The following is a 17,400-nucleotide window of genomic DNA, read 5'->3' as shown; positions in this document are numbered from 1 at the left end:
AGCTACTAGGGAGGCTGAGGCATGAGAATTGCTGGAACCCGGGAGGCGGAGGTTGCAGTGAGCCAAGATTGCACCATTGCACTCCAGCCTGGGTGATGGAGTGAGACTCTGTCTCAAAATTAAAAAAAAACTGTTGGCCGGGTGTGGTGGCTCATGCCTGTAATCCCACCACTTTGGGAGGCCGAGGTGGGCGGATCACCTGAGGTCGGGAGATGGAGACCAGTCTGACCAACATGGAGAAACCCCCTCTCTACTAAAAACACAAAATTAGCCAGGCGTGGTGGCACGTGCCTGTAATCCCAGCTACTCGGGTGGCTGAGTCGGGAGAATCGCTTGAAACCAGGAGGCGGAGGTTGTGGTGAGCCGAGATCGAGCCATGGCACTCCAGCCTGGGCAACAAGAGCAAAACTCCGACTCAAAAAACAAACAAACGAACAAACAAAATGTTGATAGAACCGTGTGCTAAGGTTTGCTTTTCTTTTGCAGAGAATAACAAGATTGGAAATGTACATTGTCATGTGACTGGATCACATGGGGAAGCGCTTTATACAGACATCAGTTCCATGGTGTTAATTTGAAATGCCTTAATGGCAGGCAAAAACCAGTCATTTCATTTTTGTAAATTACAGATTTTATCACAGAGTAACAAATGTTGCTGTAATTAAACTTCTGTTTTATATATATATACGTATACATATCTGTATATATACATATATATATATATAAATATAAATATATTCTTTACTTTTTGTATCAGTAACCAGGCTCGCACACACAGGGTCTGCTGCCACGTCGCAAACCACTCAGTAAAGGAAATTAAAAATGTATTTGTCATGTTGAAAAGTGTTAGCCACAAAAGGCTACTTACTTTCTTTTCCTTTTCCTTTAAAATTGTAAATAAATAATGTTATGTATCAGTGTGCCTGAACCTTGCATATTCTTCACATATTTCCCATAAGCCCCTCAGAAAGGCTAACTGTGATGATGACACTTTGGTACAATTTAGATGTCTATTTGGTGGCTCCTGTTAAAGACGCATCAGTGTAAAATGTTCCTGTAGTCACTGTTTGTACTTGTGTATTGTGGAAAAAGTACTTTTGGAAGGCATGGGGTTGCCAGTACCACAAAAACTGTGTTGTATATAATGTAAAGATTAAAATGGGGAAATAATGAGCATCTGTGAATAATGAGGTGTCATTTTTTGATAATCTTGAATGGCAAATAACCCAATAGCCTGCGTACCAGAGACATCTGTGATTGTTCTATTACTTGAATAGTTCTACAGTCTTTTTTTTTTTTTAATGTTTACAATTATCCAGTTTTAGAAGAGAGAGACTTTAACGCCATTGCCTGGTTACTTGTTTTATGCTGTAATCTAGTTTATTTTATGTAAAATGTATATTGAATGCTTTCCTTTTTTATACCTGCCTTAAATAATTTGGCAATCAGAATTAAAAAGTTTTTTTTTTTTAAATAATGGCCTCTTGTCTGTCTCATGTTATTTTCTACCTGGCTGATAGTCATTCTAATTTTCAAAGAAGGGTTTCTTAATATTATTAATATCCAATGCATAAGGTACAGTAAACAGATATTAACTTTTCTTATAGGATACATAGGTATAACAACCAAATAGTGTATTTAATTTGGTGAATGTATTCCCATTTACAGGGTATCTACCCTAAACGTGGAGCACAATATCACTATAAATTAGTAGATACAGGTTTCTATGGTATGGAATGATACTTCAAAGATTCAAATGTTATGACATGTGGATAATAGGAAAAATATGTAAAAAGTCATTTAGTCAGTCAGCTGTCATTACATTGATTTACTAGAATATTTTATGCCAAATTTTAACTGCCTTTTCTCTCCCTTCTTTGCTTTGAAGAAACACTTACTGAGTGCCTGCTTTATCCCAAGCACTGCACAGGGTACTGGCATATTGCAGTAAACAAAGCAGATACAAATTCCTGTCTTCATGGAGCTTTCATTTTTTGGTGGGTGGGATAAAGATATCATAAAATATCTAAATAATATATAGAGCATGTTAGATGGTTGATAAATGCAATGAAGAGAAATGAAGCATGGGAGTGGGGCATAGTGAATGTGTGCCGGAGTTTGTAACTGTAAACAGAGTGGCCACTAAAGAGATGAGGGGGGGGATCCATGCAGACATCTGGGGGAACACCACTGTGGTGACGCTGAAAAGCAAGTACCGAAGCCCCAAGGTGGGAGTGTGCTTTGTATGTTTGGACTGGTTGATTTCAGTGCTCCATTCCAGCTGTAAGTTTTTATTATTTTATTATAATTGCTAATGACAGTGCTACCACATGGTTTACTAAAAAGTTCTTTAAGCCGACGGAATTTGTCTTGGTATAATTTGGTTAGTTCTACCTAGAGGCCTTTGCGTCAGAAATGAATAGAATTTTGCAATCAAAAAGAAATGTTTTCCTTGATTTTGAAATACCACCTTAAAGTGTTGCCTTTGCTGCTTGGCTTACACATCTCGTCTATGTTCTTAATAGATTTCATTAAGAAGATATTTTTCTGTTAGTTTTCAGTTTTTCTTTTGAATTTCATCCAAGCTGTCATTTATAAAAACATTGTTTATGGTGTTTAATCCTACACATAAGAGTATTTCACATATTTTTCATCATTTTTAAGCTATCAATGCTTTTTCGTTTTTATACGACATCTTGATTATCCTTGAAGACTTGAGGTAATTTGTCTTATACCAGTTAAGCAAGTATGTTTTCTCTGTTCAGACTGTAGTTGGCAGGGTATCTGTTGGTTGCCTACATGCTGATCCAGTTCTTGACCAACCCCTTAACTGTCAAAGCACAGAAGCAGAACTAAGGTCAACTTAAATCTTCACTAGCTGAATTTTCATGTTCTTGTGGGTATCTGGGTGATACTGTGGATTCCTGATGATTTTTCTTGCTCTTAATAATATATATGGAAGCCAATCCTACCTTTCAGCTGCAAAATGACTAAATGTATGTTTATTACATAGCAGGCTTTTTAAAATCACTTCTAATTAGGTGGTTAAGTAAATAGGTTATAAATAGCTGCATTGGACCATGTTTAACTCTGCTACTGTAATAAACAGGAATGCTGATAAATACAAAGAGATATATGACCAAAAGCACATTGCAATTTGAATAGGCTCTTCCCCTAGGCTTTTACTGGAACATTATTCATGACTGGTTTACATTAATCACTAAAGGAAGTTTTGTTTCTTCCTCTTACTGTTACAGTGTTGTGTTTGCTGATGACAACATGAATTGCCAAAGGCCAGGGCTTATTTATATTACATGTGCCATTTCTCTGGCTGAGCATATAGTCAGTACCAAATGGTAAATTAAAGATTCCCAAAAGACAAGTGTACTTGGCTCCATTATATTACCATGATGAATCTGCCATTAATACGTTCTAATTGTTTTACTTTTATAGACATAAAATCAGTCCCCTTAGTGACTAATAATAGGGTTTATTGATTTTACTAAACATTACTCATTCCAGGCCTGCTCATATCAGCTTGTCCTGAACATATGCAAAAAGCCTGCAGTGCTGACACAGTGCAAATTAACTTCATGGAGAAATGGGAGTGAAGAGTTGTTTACAGCTGTGGTCCCACTGAATACAGAATATTAAAAACCAGGTAATAGGCTCCATATAGAACCATTTATTCCTAGATTACAATCTCAGATGACTTTTTCATGGAAACTTGCCGTTGCTGTTCAGCCCAGGTCATTAACACTTGCAGAGTAAAAAGTGTGGCCTTATACATTCACACTGGCTGTGACCCTGATTTAGTGTGGTTTCAGCCCAAGGGTCTGTGAGTAACCAGAATGAATAGCTCTGATTGATGCAGGATAAAAACAGCAGTTTAAATGATAATTAGTGGTCATTTCATTCCTTCCCTGACTCTGAAAGAGACAAGACAGGCAAAGCCATTTATTATTGTTTTTGTCACTAACCGCAGTCATCCATTCCCTGCTTCTTGCAGTAGCCTGAGTCATGAATGTTGTTTGCATTCAGTTAACTTTAGAAGAGAAAACAAAGCAAAGCCCCCAGTCTGACTTTTCATTTTTCTGAACAAAATCACTCTTTAAAGCAAGGGGTGATTTCTCAACCTTGGCACTATCGACATATGGGACCAGATAGGTCTTTGCTGTGGGGGAACTGTTCTGTGCATTGTAGTATATTTAGCAGTACTCCTGACCTCTACTCTGGAGATGCCAGTAGCAACCTCCCCAACAAATTGTGACAACCAACAGGTCGTATGAAATTTAGAACTCATGCCTAGCCCCTGCCCCACAGGTAGAGTACTGAGTTCTACTTTTCTTTGTTGCTTTTGGAGATAGGAAAGCCATTGATGGTTCCTTGTAACTCGATGTAAACAGAATGGGGATGCTCATTTGACCAATGTGGATAAAGTTGGACCAGACCTCCAGCTCTTTAAAAAGAATTGGATGACCCAGATTTTAACATAATAATTAGTAGTTCTTTTAGGTTGAAGATGAATTCAATTTTAAAACCACATCTGAGGGCCGGGTTCATTTCACAGCACGTCAATTAGCAACGCTAGCCCACTAAAAATACATATTATTTCTTCTGGAATGAAGGCTGTCTGTGGAAAACCTGGAAAAAAATGGATAAATCTTAATTGAGCTGCTGGGATTGAACTCAGATTTTCTTCACATAGGGAGAGGCATTTCTTTCATATACAGGAACAAACTTTGAGAGATTCTCACATACACTATACATTTCAGTGAAGTTTTTTTTTTTGCTTAGACATTTGAAAATAAAATGAAAGGAAACATCAAAATCTGCAATATGGAGAAAGTTAAAGTATCCAGGGCTATCACGAGCACAAGGCATGATAACACCCATGGACAAGTCTAGGTTTAGGTCTGATCAGACTGGCCTGACCCTTGGCCAGCTGTTGTCATGTCCCTGTCTACCTGGAATGGAACAAAACTTCTTTCCTGTGTCCATAACGGACATGGCTAATCATTGCTGCGTTCTCTCCACCTGAATGTGTGTGAGACCTCATAACAACTTTCTCAGTGCAGCTTTCCCAGTAGTCCCTAAAAAACAGACCAAAGTTGACACGCAACATGAAGGCTATTTGCCACCTCTGCAAGAAACTAAATTCTTATGGAACTAAATCATGACCCCTATAACTTTCAAGGGTGTCACCCTCACACCCCCCCAATTTCAGGCAAGGAGACTTAACATAGCACTATTCCTCCTTTCAACTATTGGAAACTTTGGAAGTTATTTATTTACCTTCAGTGTTTTAAAGCACTGATTTCTTTAGTCAGAAAAGTTGGGGAACCAGAATCGTTACTTATTGACCCAACTTTCTACTGATTTATGGAGGTGTTATCTTTTTCTCTTTTACTTTCATGCTATCATCACATCTTCTTTGGCTCTCCTGCCACCCTCTTATAATGATCTTTGATTAGATAGAGTCTATCCAAATAATCCAGCATCATCTCCTTCTCTCAATGTCACCTGATTAGCAATTTTAGTTCCATCTGCAATCTTAATTCCCCTTTTCCATGTAACAACAGATTCACAGATTCTGGGGATTAGGACATGGACATCTTTGGGGGCTACCACTCTGCCTGCCACACCACCCAACACAAATTCCTTTCTGCCTGGGCTCTATTAACACAGTAATAATAGTATAATAGTTCTACTGTATAATATACAATGTTACAACTGGTATAATGACCATCATCAAAATTATAGTATATTTACTTTGCACTTCATATGTAACAACTCATTTAGTTTTTATAACCACCCAATTACTATTCCCATTTAGAGCTGGAAAAACTGAGGCATCAAGCTAAAGTAACTGTGTAAGTGACAGGACCATAACCCCTATGCTATACTGTTTCAGAGAAGGGATAATACACTCCCTAGGGAATTGACAAGATTTTCCTTTGCTAAAGTGCTTATTATTTCAGAGGGGCAAATAACAGTGTGTCTCTCCAGGCTGCTATGAGACAAAGCCTCTGTGCAGCCTGTGCTGGAGCCAGGCATCATGCCCTCGTTAAACTCCACATTCCAGGCCCAGGATCCTGAGAGCCTAGCGGCTCTTCAGTGCATTGCTGACAGTGGTTGCTGAAAGGGTTACCTTTTTTTTGTTTTCTCGTTGTCATGGTGGCCCTTGCCTTTTTCAATACTCTACCATATGTATCTGATGACTAGAAGCTCAGAATGCAAGAGCTGGGCTTCATGGGAACTGGTGCTTGGGTGTCAGAGGCTGGTGGGAAGGCTGATGCTTTTGTGATTCTGGCAGAGACTATCATGGGCTCCTACAAAGGGTCATTCCAACGTTCTGACAAAAGGCCCCAAATTTGTACTTTCAATTATCTACAAATGATGTCATTCTCACTGTCTCAGGGGATTTTTGAAAATATTAGAAAGAAGGATGTTCAAACCTCAGCTTTAACTCTTTAAATACTCTCCCCTAACCAGATCCTTCACCAGTATATTTTGTGTGTACCGAGGGACAAGGGAATATGTGAAACATACTTACTTGCAAGATGTAAACATTTAAATTATAATTTCTGCAATGTTATATTGAAATTGCTTCTTTATTTTGATATGGTGAGAACCTCAAAAAATGAATGCCTAGATTTTTCTTGGCTTCTGAGAGGACTTTGCTCTAAATAGTATGTGTTGGGGCAAAATACAGAAATTGATTGAAAAATTCTTCCTAATAAGGGTAAGAGGGCCAGTGAATCAAGACATCCTGGCCCCATTTAATCACTGGAGGTCACTGAACTATAAGTCTGAAAGAGGAAGTAGTTGCATCTTCCTCATCACTAGATCGGAATTTCCCAGGGTTGGGGAAGTGGGTGGAATCCCTAGCCTAGTGGGGATGACCTTTCAGCATAATAACCATGGAGAGGGAGACTGTCTCTAGCAAGGCTGCTGTACAGCTGGATGTTTTCAGCTGCCTGTAACAGAAACCATGACTGAAACTGCCATCAACTACAAGGAAATGTGTTCTCTCCCCTAACGCGAAGCCAAGAGCAGGGTGATCTCCAGACATCATCCCTCATGCTGCTGACTCTGCTTCTCTGTGATACTCTTTGCTCAGTCTTCCTTGGGCTTGTCCCCTGTGTTATGGCCACAGGAGTTCCAGATCTCTGTCTGGAGACATCAATGTGCAGGGGAGAGAACCGTGTCTTCCTGTGTCTCTTAGGAGGGAAGAAACCTTCCTCAGATGCCTCTGGCAGGCATCTCTCCCATATCCTTGGCCAGAACCAGGACACATGCTCACTCCTGAAACATTACCGGAAGAGAATGGGATTGCCATGAGTTCCTCAGGCTAAGAAGGATGAGAATTTGCCCCTGAGTCATGCATGGGAGGAGCGGCTTATGGCTTAGAACTAGGACTCTGTTGGGGAGAGCGAAGAGGGGGATGAATGTTTAGTCTGAGGCATGAACCTTTCTTTGAGGCCAGTGAAACGTGGTAGATTCTTCTAGTGTCCTCTGGGTTCTCCTGAGGTGTAAGTCTGGGATGGGTGTGGGTGGGAGGCAGACAGTTGTTTGCACTCCAGCAGAACTCACAGAGACCCTCCGCTGTAACTAATTTTTCTTTTTTTTTTTTTTTTGAGATGGAGTCTCGCTCTCTCACCCAGGCTGGAGTGCAGTGGCGCGATCTCGGCTCACTGCAAGCTCCGCCTCCCGGGTTCACGCCATTCTCCTGCCTCAGCCTCTCCGAGTAGCTGGGACTACAGGCGCCCGCCACCACGCCCGGCTAATTTTTTGTATTTTTAGTAGAGACGGGGTTTCACCGTGGTCTCGATCTCCTGACCTCATGATCCGCCCGCCTCGGCCTCCCAAAGTGCTGGGATTACAAGCGTGAGCCACCGCGCCCGGCCTTGTAACTGATTTTTCCTTAGAGAATCTGGTGATTGGGCAGAATTAGGATAGCGGGCACGGAGCTGCACTGAACGCACTGTTCCAAAGGAACATGAAGAGATTCAGAAACCTGCTGTCTTTCTTTTCTCTCTCTTCCATGACACAGCGGAGTAAGACTATGGGTAGGAGGAAAGGTGCCACTCTTCCACCATTCCCGCACACACACACACATACACACACACACACACACACACTCCGCTCTTCAGAGGTTCCCCAGAACTTACAGTGTATAAGAAAGAACAGGGACCTACCTTCTCCCCAAAGCAAGTTCTGCACTCTGGAGAGAAAAGAGGAACTCAGGACCATATTTACTAGAATTTAGATATAATTAGGAGGGGTGGGTGGAGGGGTGAAGGGACTGGAATGTTAGGAAGGGCAAGCGTTGAGCCCTGGTATACCAAAATTGGAAAGAGAAAAAACAAATTAGCCCACTGGCAGAGGGAGAATCTCACCATATCAGGAACAAGGGAGATTCGCTCAGGAGAAAGAGAAACCAGGCTTTAGCTTGGGGTCTCTGACTTAGAGTTATCAAGGTTAGGAAAGAGCCTTGACCAAGTTTCAGAAAACCATCTCACTCTTGCTGGAAGGGGAAGAATGGGTGGGCAACCCCTAGAACTTCCAGCTGGGTGGGGGCATAATCTTCTCTGCCGTTGGCCCTCTCTCCACTCTCAGAGAGCAAAGCAGAATGTGTCTGGTAGGGAAAAAGATAAAGGACTGGCCTCATTTTCCTTGCCCCTCTACCAACCTGAATTTGTCCCTGATTGGGTGAGTGGTGAGCGAGTGACCCACCCAGCAGATCTAGTGACTGCAAACCCTTGGGGTGGGATTAATTCCTTCAAAAGAAGGAATTTTGAAAGTGGGTAAGCAGGTCATGAGGCAGAATTCATTCAGGAAGTATTTCCTGAGTACCTGTGAGGGGCCTAGGTACTGGGTGCCCAGGTCCTGTGTCCTCGGGACAGGATGCCCAGGCCCTGCCCTCTCCCACTTATAGACAGAGTGGGGCAACCCCCTCCCACCTCTGGATGAGGACATAGATGTCTCCGTAAAGCTGAGCAAAGCTGAACTCGGCAGACCTAGTGCCGGCCCAGAAGGTCTGCCATGAAGACAAGCACTCACTGAGACTCTGCCTTGAAAGCTCATAAACCTGGGAGCCTGCTGTGCTCAGCCTCAGAAACCCCCAGGTGCCCATGTGTCTGCCATCCCTAGCCCCCACCATCCCCTCAGTGATAAGATACTGGGAGGCAGACCATAAAAGGTGGATTTTATGACAACAGCTTGGTGACCAGACCGTTTCCTCCGCTGAGGCCTGCTGAGGGCTGAAGCAGGGATGACTCAAGGAGAGGCCCCAGCAGACAGCTGAGGAAACCTCTGACCCTGCGGTGCTGTGGGCTGGGCCATAACAGGACACTGGGGAGCCACAGATGTGCTCAGAGGTAGGGAGATGCGGTGAGTCACACCAACCCCGTCAGGCACTGGCAGGGAGCTGAGGAGTCAGAAGCAGAGAAAGCCAGCGCTGAGCTCGCCCGGTGCCTGTGAGCGGCCAGCCTCTGAATGGCTTCCAGCTTGACAGTCCTCACGCTGTGGCAATGTAGCTTCTGGAAGCCGATGGGGCCCAGGGACATTCCTGTGACTGACTCCACTGGATGAGGTGTGCTCAGGGTATGGTAGGTGAACAAGTGGCCTTCCAGGGTCAGCTAGAGGGACTCCCTTGTCACCATCCGGTGGTGGAAATCGATGAATTGGTACCTAACATGAATGCGATATCCTCCTGGGAGGCTGAGAATCTCTAATCTTGTCCCACTCGATGTCAGCAGCTCCGCAGGCCTGGAAGCCTCCCTCTGAATGCTTAGCAGGGCTCCCCTGTGTACCACCTGCTTTCCAGGGCCAATGCGCCTTGGTCAAGGACGTTTAAGGTGTAAATCACAGAAGTATACATATATACAAGTATACATATATATACAAGTATATATATACAAGCACATATATAGTATATATACAAGTATACATATACACGTATATATATGTGTATATATACAACTATACATACATATATACGTATATATGTATGTATATGTATATACACATATATATACGTGTATATGTATATATGTATATGTATATATACACATATATACTATGTATACATATATATGGTATATATACAAGTATATATATACTTATTTTTTACACCACAAAATAGAAATGTCCCCCTTTTCACTGAGCACTTCCTCTTTTCTCGTACTTTACTTGTTCCATATTGTTTACCACCAAATGACATGTTATATATTTGTTTGTGTATCTGATTATGGCCTCTCCTCCCATTAGAATGTAAACTCCATAAGAACAGGGACGTAATCATTTTTTCCTACTATTCTATCTCCAGCATCCAGAAGAGTGTTTCGCCTAAAACGGCACTTAAGTATTGTCAAATGAATGAGTGAGCAAATGTCATGTCAGGATACAGTAGAGATGCCATTCATCTGCCTCCTTTCTTTGAGAATCTGCCTCACCCACAACCTCTAGAAGGTTTTATTTTTCATAATGAACCCCTTTGTACCTTACTGACTTTATGCTAATGAGGTTACTCTTGGTGGGCCCTTAGGTAGTTTCAGGAAGGGGCCGGTCATCAGAGGAACCAACCTTGTGATTAGAGGTTTGGAACTTTTTCGGGGAAGAAGGATGGGAGATTGAGTCCAGTCACCAATGGCTAGTGATTTAATCAGCCATGGCTATATAATGATCCTTCAATAAAAACTCTTCAAAAACAAGGTTTAGGGAGCTGGTGAACTGGGCTGCTGAACCCATGTGCTGGGTGGTGGCATGCCTGGGGAGGGCCTGGAAGCTCTGTGCCACCCCTGTCTCCATACTGTGTCTTATACATATCTCTTCTATTTGGCTGTTCTGTGTTGTATTCTTCATAATAAAACTGAGATTATAACTCTTTCCTAGTTCTGTGAGTCATTTTTGCAAATTATTAAACCACAAGGGGATCATGAGAAGCCTCAAATTTGTAGTTGGCTGGGCAGAAATGCAGGTAGTCTGGGGACCCCGTTTGTGTCTGGCACCTGAAGTGAAGGAAGTCTTGTGGGACTGAATCCTTAACTCTGTGGAGCTGCACCCACTCCAAGTAATGTCCGAATTGAACTGGGTTGTAGGACACCCAGCTGGTGTTAGAGAATTGGAAATTGTTGGGAAAATGATGTAATTTTCTGTAGGAGGTTCAGGGAAGAGACATCTGAAGGCACTAAAGGAGCAAGTCATGCAGATGTCTCAGGAAATGTTTCAGGCAGAGGGAAGAGCAGGTGCAAACGTCCTGAGGTGAGAATGTGTCTGAAGTGTTTAAGGGAAAGCATGAGAAACATTGTGGTTGGAATACAGGTGAGGGGCAGAATGGCAGATGAGGTGTCGTGTGGACACAACCTTGAGGCAACAGTAACCTTCAGCTACACAGCCAGGCATGCTATCCTATAACTGTGGGACAGGCAGCTCACAGATTTAAAATGCACAGATCAGAGTTTGCTGAAGCATTTTAAACTAAAGCATACAGTGAGAAGCAAGTTGAATAAAATGGAGTGGAGGCCAGCCGTGTGGCTCTTATGTGTAATCCCAGTAACACAAGAGGCCGAGGTGGAAGGATCACCTGAGGCCAGGAGTTCAAGACCAGCCTGGGCAATGTAGTGAGACCTTGTCTCTACAAACAAACAAACAAACAAACACTAAAAAATAGCTGGGCATGGTAGTGCATACCTGTAGTCCTAGCTACTTGGGAGGCTGAGGCAGGAGGATTGTTTGAGGCCAGGAGTTTGAGGCTGCAGTGAGCTATGATTGCACCACTATACCCCAGCCTTGGCAACAGAGTCAGACCCTGTCTCAAAAAAAAAAAAAAATGCAATAAGTTAATGCACCTAGGCTGGGGAGTACAAGCAAATGGAAGGGCCACAGGACCTGATAGGGTTACACAATGATCATATATCTTGTCGGTCTTTGTGCTCCATCAGCCTTTCCTTCTGGTAATGTAGTTATGAGGGCCCAAGAAGAGGACGAGGAGGATGGAAGGTGCCTGGAGTGAGCACATGCCTGCTCTATTGGAAAGCCTGGCCCAGGGCTCTAGCATTAGCCTGATGAGCAGTTAACGGCTTTATTTGCATCTCCCAGGTAGAGGGCAGCTGAGGCCCTGCATGGGTGTCACTGAGTGGCTGAGATAAGACTTCACGGATAGTGACTGCTTCGTGACCTCATTTATATTTAGGATACAATAAATATTTAGTGCTTCATGTTTCTCATGTATATTTGGGGTATCATGAATATTTAGTATTTATTTGGTTCTTCCTTTCCTTCCTAACTAGGTTCACACATATATGCTCTACTTACTTTATCCATCTAACATATCTCTCAGGTAAATAATTTAATTATGCTTAACACATCCAATGATTTGCATCAATTTCATTTATTTCTTTGCCTTCTCTAACAGAACTGAATATTCTCAATTCAGCAAATGGTCATTGCATGAAGCCCAAGAGTTGTGTGTGTGCTTGGGTGGGGAAAGTGAAACATTAATTATGATCTTGTATACTCTTGTAAGAACTTCGTTTTTACTTTAAAGGGAATGAAGGAGCTGCTTGTTTAGATGATTCTTTATCACATGCATGGAAGATTTTAGGAAAGGCAGGAGGTAAGAAAAATTATAGAAGAAGGTGCCAGCTGCTTCTTTGTAGAGTGGTGTTTTATAAAAGCTGCTGAGAATGTGAGTTATGGGTGGTTGGCGGGGGGAAGGATAATGGGTATTAATTTCACTTGTTTGCCTACCAGTCTTTCCAATTGTGCAATGACGCCAAGGTGAGAAGACAGTGTGGGATAAGGCAGCCACCCCAGGATGAAAGAAGGGACTGGGCAAGAGCAGACACGGGTCAGCCTAGAGAACAGATTCAGCCAGCTCTGGAAGGAAGTTTAATGGGAGAAGTTTGCAAGACAGGAGGAGATAAATTAGCACCTTTAAGATCAAGGGACACGGTTGCTTTTTAACTGATTGTTCCATTTTTACAATAAACTTGGCTTTTCCCCCAAGATGTCCTGTTTCAGTTAGTCCTTATCTATTTCCTTCTGCCCATTTGAATATATTTTGAATAATATGATATTTTATACTTTGCACTATTTTCATGATTTGAGTTAGCTGGGACAGAACACCAACATATTTCCTACTGATAGAAATGTTGAGCCAGGTGCGGTGGCTCATGCCTGTAATCTCAGCACTTTGGGAGGCCAAGGCGGGTGGATCACCTGAGGTCAGGAATTTGAGAGTAGCCTGGCCAACATGGTGAAACTCCACCTCTACTAAAAATACAAAAATTAGCCAGGTGTGGTGGCACACGCCTGTAGTCCCAGCTACTTGGGAGGCTGAGGTGGGAGAATCACTTGAACATGGGAAGTGGAGGTTGCAGTGAGCTGAGACTGTGCCATTGCATTCCAGCCTGGGTGACAGAGTGAGACTCCGTCTCAAATAAATAAATAAACAAATAAAATAAATTATCTGGCATGGTGGCAGGTGCCTGTAATCCCAGCTACTCAGGAGGCTGAGGCAGGAGAATCTCTTGAACCTGGGAGGCAGAGGTTGCAGTGAGTTGAGATTGTGCCATTGCACTTCTGCCTGCGGCGACAAGAGCAAAACTCTGTCTCAAAAATAAATAAAGAAGTGTTGCCGTGTTTGTTTACGAAGCAAAAGAGCATAACAATCTTATCTGATATAAAACCCTGAAAGCCAATTAAGCTCTACTAAAACAGTCACTTAAAAATGTTTTTGTGCAGTATAATTGTTTTCATTTTTTTCATTTTTTTTGGAGTCTTTTGTTGAAAAGAAATTAACGGGATATTCCTTTTTCGTGTTCCTGTAACACAGAACTAGCAATTGCATTTTGTTTATTTGTAAATTGCAGAATATGTTTCTTAAAAAAATCATAAAACTTATGAAACAACAAGAGTGTACTGTTAATGTTCCTGCCAGGCATGGTGGCACACGCTTGTCATCCCAGCTACTCAGGAAGCTGAGGTGGGAGGATCACTTTAGCCCAAGAGGTGGAGGCTGGCTGCAGTGAGTCGTGTTCACACCACTGCGTTCCAGCCTGGGCAATAGAGTGAGAGATCCTGTCTAAGAAAACAACCAGCCAACCAACCAAACAAAACTAATAAGTAAAATTAATACACGAAAACATAAAGGTAATTTTATCTGCATTTGTAATAAAACATTACTTGACCAGCAAATGTGATATGTTAGTGCCCTAAATATACCTTGACACATTGGTTAGCCATATGGAAAAAAGTTAGCCTGGAATCCTATATAATGCCTTACAACAAAATAAATTCCAGATGGATCAAACTTTTAGTGCAAGTATCACACTATTAGAAGAAAATGTGGATGAATTTATTTCTATTCTTGGAATTGGGGCAGTGCTTCTGTGCGTAGCATGAAATTCAGAAGCCATATAGGAAAAGATGGATAATTTAATTACATTTTAAAAATTTTAAGTTGCACTTGGGGAATAACGTCATAAATAAAGTCACATAGCAAACAGGAAACGGGAAAATATTTGCGAAATATACCTCAGGCAAAGGGCCAATTTTTCTACTCAAATTATTTGTAAAAAGCATTGAGCCAGGAACCTCACAGAAAAGATGAGCAAAGGGTATAAATAACTATTAACAGAAAAGAAACTGTGATGACTGAGAAAAATATGAAAAGATGGTCATTTAGTGAATTAAAAGGACAACAGAATATTTTTCATCTATCAGTATGACAAAGGTTAAATGTTGGTGAGTATGTGGGTCCAAATTCCTGCACCGTTGGTGAGAAATTTCTAGAGACAAATTTGGCACTATTTGTCAAAAACGTAAATGCACATAATAATTTCCTTTTGGGAAATAGTCCATAGCTCTTCTCCCTCAATTGCACAAAGACACTGTACAAAAATGCTCATTGCATCATTTTAAATCACTGAAAACTACCTAAATGTCCATCAGTGTGTTCTAGTAACAGCAGGGCCACAGTATGCTGCCTTGAAAAGGATGAAATAAGTCTTCATGTATTTACACGATATAGTGGCCATCACATATTGTTAACAACTGAATTCGCTAGATACTATGTATAGGGTTATAGGAGTACAATCTTATTTCTGTAAAGACAAAAAACAATGAATACATGTTTGTGTATGTGTATGTTTGTGTGTAGATGTGTATGTGTGTTTGTGCAGTATATTTATATTTGGATAGAGAAACCTGGAAAGCAAAGTATTTCAAACTGTTAGCAGCAGTGATTTATGATGAATGGGAAGTGGAAAGAAGTAGTCTGGAGGGGGGAGGAAATATTGTTGTTAATTAATATAATTATGAACTATTTGGTTTTTTAAAATGAAGGACATGAATCGCTTTAAAAATAAACTGACTTTTTTTTTCACCAACAATATATGGCATGATGTGTCTCCAAATTATCTCTATCTCTTTTGGTATCACTACCTCTATTTAATTTATTTCTATTCAGTTAATTTAATATATATAAATAAAGGGAGAATGTTTATTAGTTATATAATCTTTTACAGTGATGGTAATGGCTTTGATTTACACAAAGTTTGTCTTTGGCTATTAGTGAATAACATTTCATTCCAGCATAACATTATATGCATATTCTTACAGGCTTAATGAGAAAAGTGCTCAAATGGAGTAGCAAATAAATAGATATCTTTATTAATAATAGGCTAAGTACCCTCTTATGGTACTTAATATCTCAGAGGTAAAAATAGACATCTTGGAGTTAAACGTATCAATTGTGAAGCTGTGTAAGTAACGTTCTTTTAACAGATGCGTTATTTTGAAGTAATGGAGAAAGTCTTATCATTTTAAGAATGAGATGTGATGGGCAGTTAGGAGCAAGTAGTGGACTCCTCTGCACTGTGAATTGCTGCTTTGAAAAGAGCAGTTTAGATTCCTTACGTGTTTAGTGAGAAATAATTTTGGTGAGGGACTTGTGATTAGTTAATGCCCGGAGTAACAGAAAGGCTTCCTTCCACCTTCCCTGCTTTTCTCCTGCTTAGTCTCTAGGGACTGGGAGTCACTGATGGGACCAGGAACGGTAAGCAGGCTTAAGATAGCTCTTGATATAAAACAGTTGCCTTGTATTGCCGTCTCATATACTCAAATATTTCTACGTCAATGGAGGCAAGCCTAGATCTTTTGTATATATATGCAAGTATTTTGTATTTGTCTGAATACCTTTGGCCAACCTTTTCATCCCAAGCTTTCTGAATCATTTGTTTTGGGTGTGTCTCTTTTAGGAAGGGTAGAGATTCGTTTCTCAGAAACTTTTTTTTAATACTCAAATTTAGCTCATTTATGGCTCTAAAAGATACGTTTGTCTCTGTTCTGTCATATTATTTTGTACTATGTTATCTTTTTGCTAATTTTGACATTGTAATTCTTGTGATATTTGGGAAGGTTTATATTTTTGTGCAAATATTTTGCACAACTTGCTTGTATTATATAAAAATGTAATTACCCCATACAAAGGTTTCTTCACCCAAAGGCTCCCTTGTACGAAGGCTCCCTTTATTTAATAACACCCATCCTCTTTGTTCCTTACCATCATCCATGACAGGATTAGTTGATGTTCTTTTCCTTCTCTGTGTACTCTCTTTCCTGCAAATTTAGTCTTATCGTTTTTGTTGTCGCCTTTGTAGTGCTAACCCTTCCACCACTTGGTCAATATTAAATAACATTCCCTTGTCATCACTTGTTTTCTATCTTCTACCTTCTCCTCTCAATTTTTATTATTTTTAAGAGGTTATAAAAACATTTTCATACCTAAGACAAAATGATACCAAACCCTCATTATAAATGATGTGATCTTTTGGCCTAGGTGTGCAGAGTATTACTTCTTTATCTTAAAATTCCCGTAACTTTATTAGAAAAGTGCTCAAATGGAGTAGCAAACAAATAGATATCTTTATTTATAATAGGCTAAGTACCCTCTTATGGTACTTCATATGTCAGAGTTAAAAAGATTATGTTGCCGGGCATGGTGGCTCACGCCTGTAATCCCAGCAGTTTCGGAGGCTGAGGCAGGCAGATCACCTGGGGTCAGGAGTTCGAAACCAGCCTGACCAACATGGAGAAACCCTGTCTGTACTAAAAATACAAAATTAGCCAGGCGTGGTGGCACATGCCTGTAATCCCAGCTACTTGGGAGGCCGAGGCAGGAGAATCACTTGAACACGGGAGGCAGAGGTTGTGGTGAGCTGAGATCACGCCATTGCACTCCAGCCTGGGCAACAAGAGCAAAACTCTGTCTCAAAAAAAAAAAAAAAAAAAAAAGTTTGTGTCTCAGTGTTGGTTGTCCTGTTTTGGTTTCCCTAATACAAAATGTGCCTTTGAATGTATAGATACAAATCTTTATTTATTTCAGGAAGG

General features: G+C 41.0%; 1 protein-coding gene across 3 annotated transcripts in view; it reads left to right on the top strand.

Moving 5' to 3' along the window:
* ZNF608 (zinc finger protein 608) overlaps nucleotides 1–1,479 on the top strand; it is a 113,989-nt gene extending 112,510 nt beyond the window's left edge. For all 3 annotated transcript variants that reach the window (XM_030818377.1, XM_003259896.3, XM_030818378.1), the window contains one exon: nucleotides 487–1,479. In XM_030818377.1, the coding sequence (XP_030674237.1) occupies nucleotides 487–493 (7 nt within the window). In that variant the 3' untranslated portion in view covers nucleotides 494–1,479. The remainder of the gene's footprint in view (nucleotides 1–486) is intronic.
* Nucleotides 1,480–17,400: the final 15,921 nt, after the last annotated feature.

This window comes from Nomascus leucogenys, chromosome 2 (assembly GCF_006542625.1).
Source record: "Nomascus leucogenys isolate Asia chromosome 2, Asia_NLE_v1, whole genome shotgun sequence".
Lineage (NCBI taxonomy): Eukaryota > Metazoa > Chordata > Mammalia > Primates > Hylobatidae > Nomascus > Nomascus leucogenys.
This window is presented reverse-complemented; position numbering and strand designations above follow the sequence as displayed.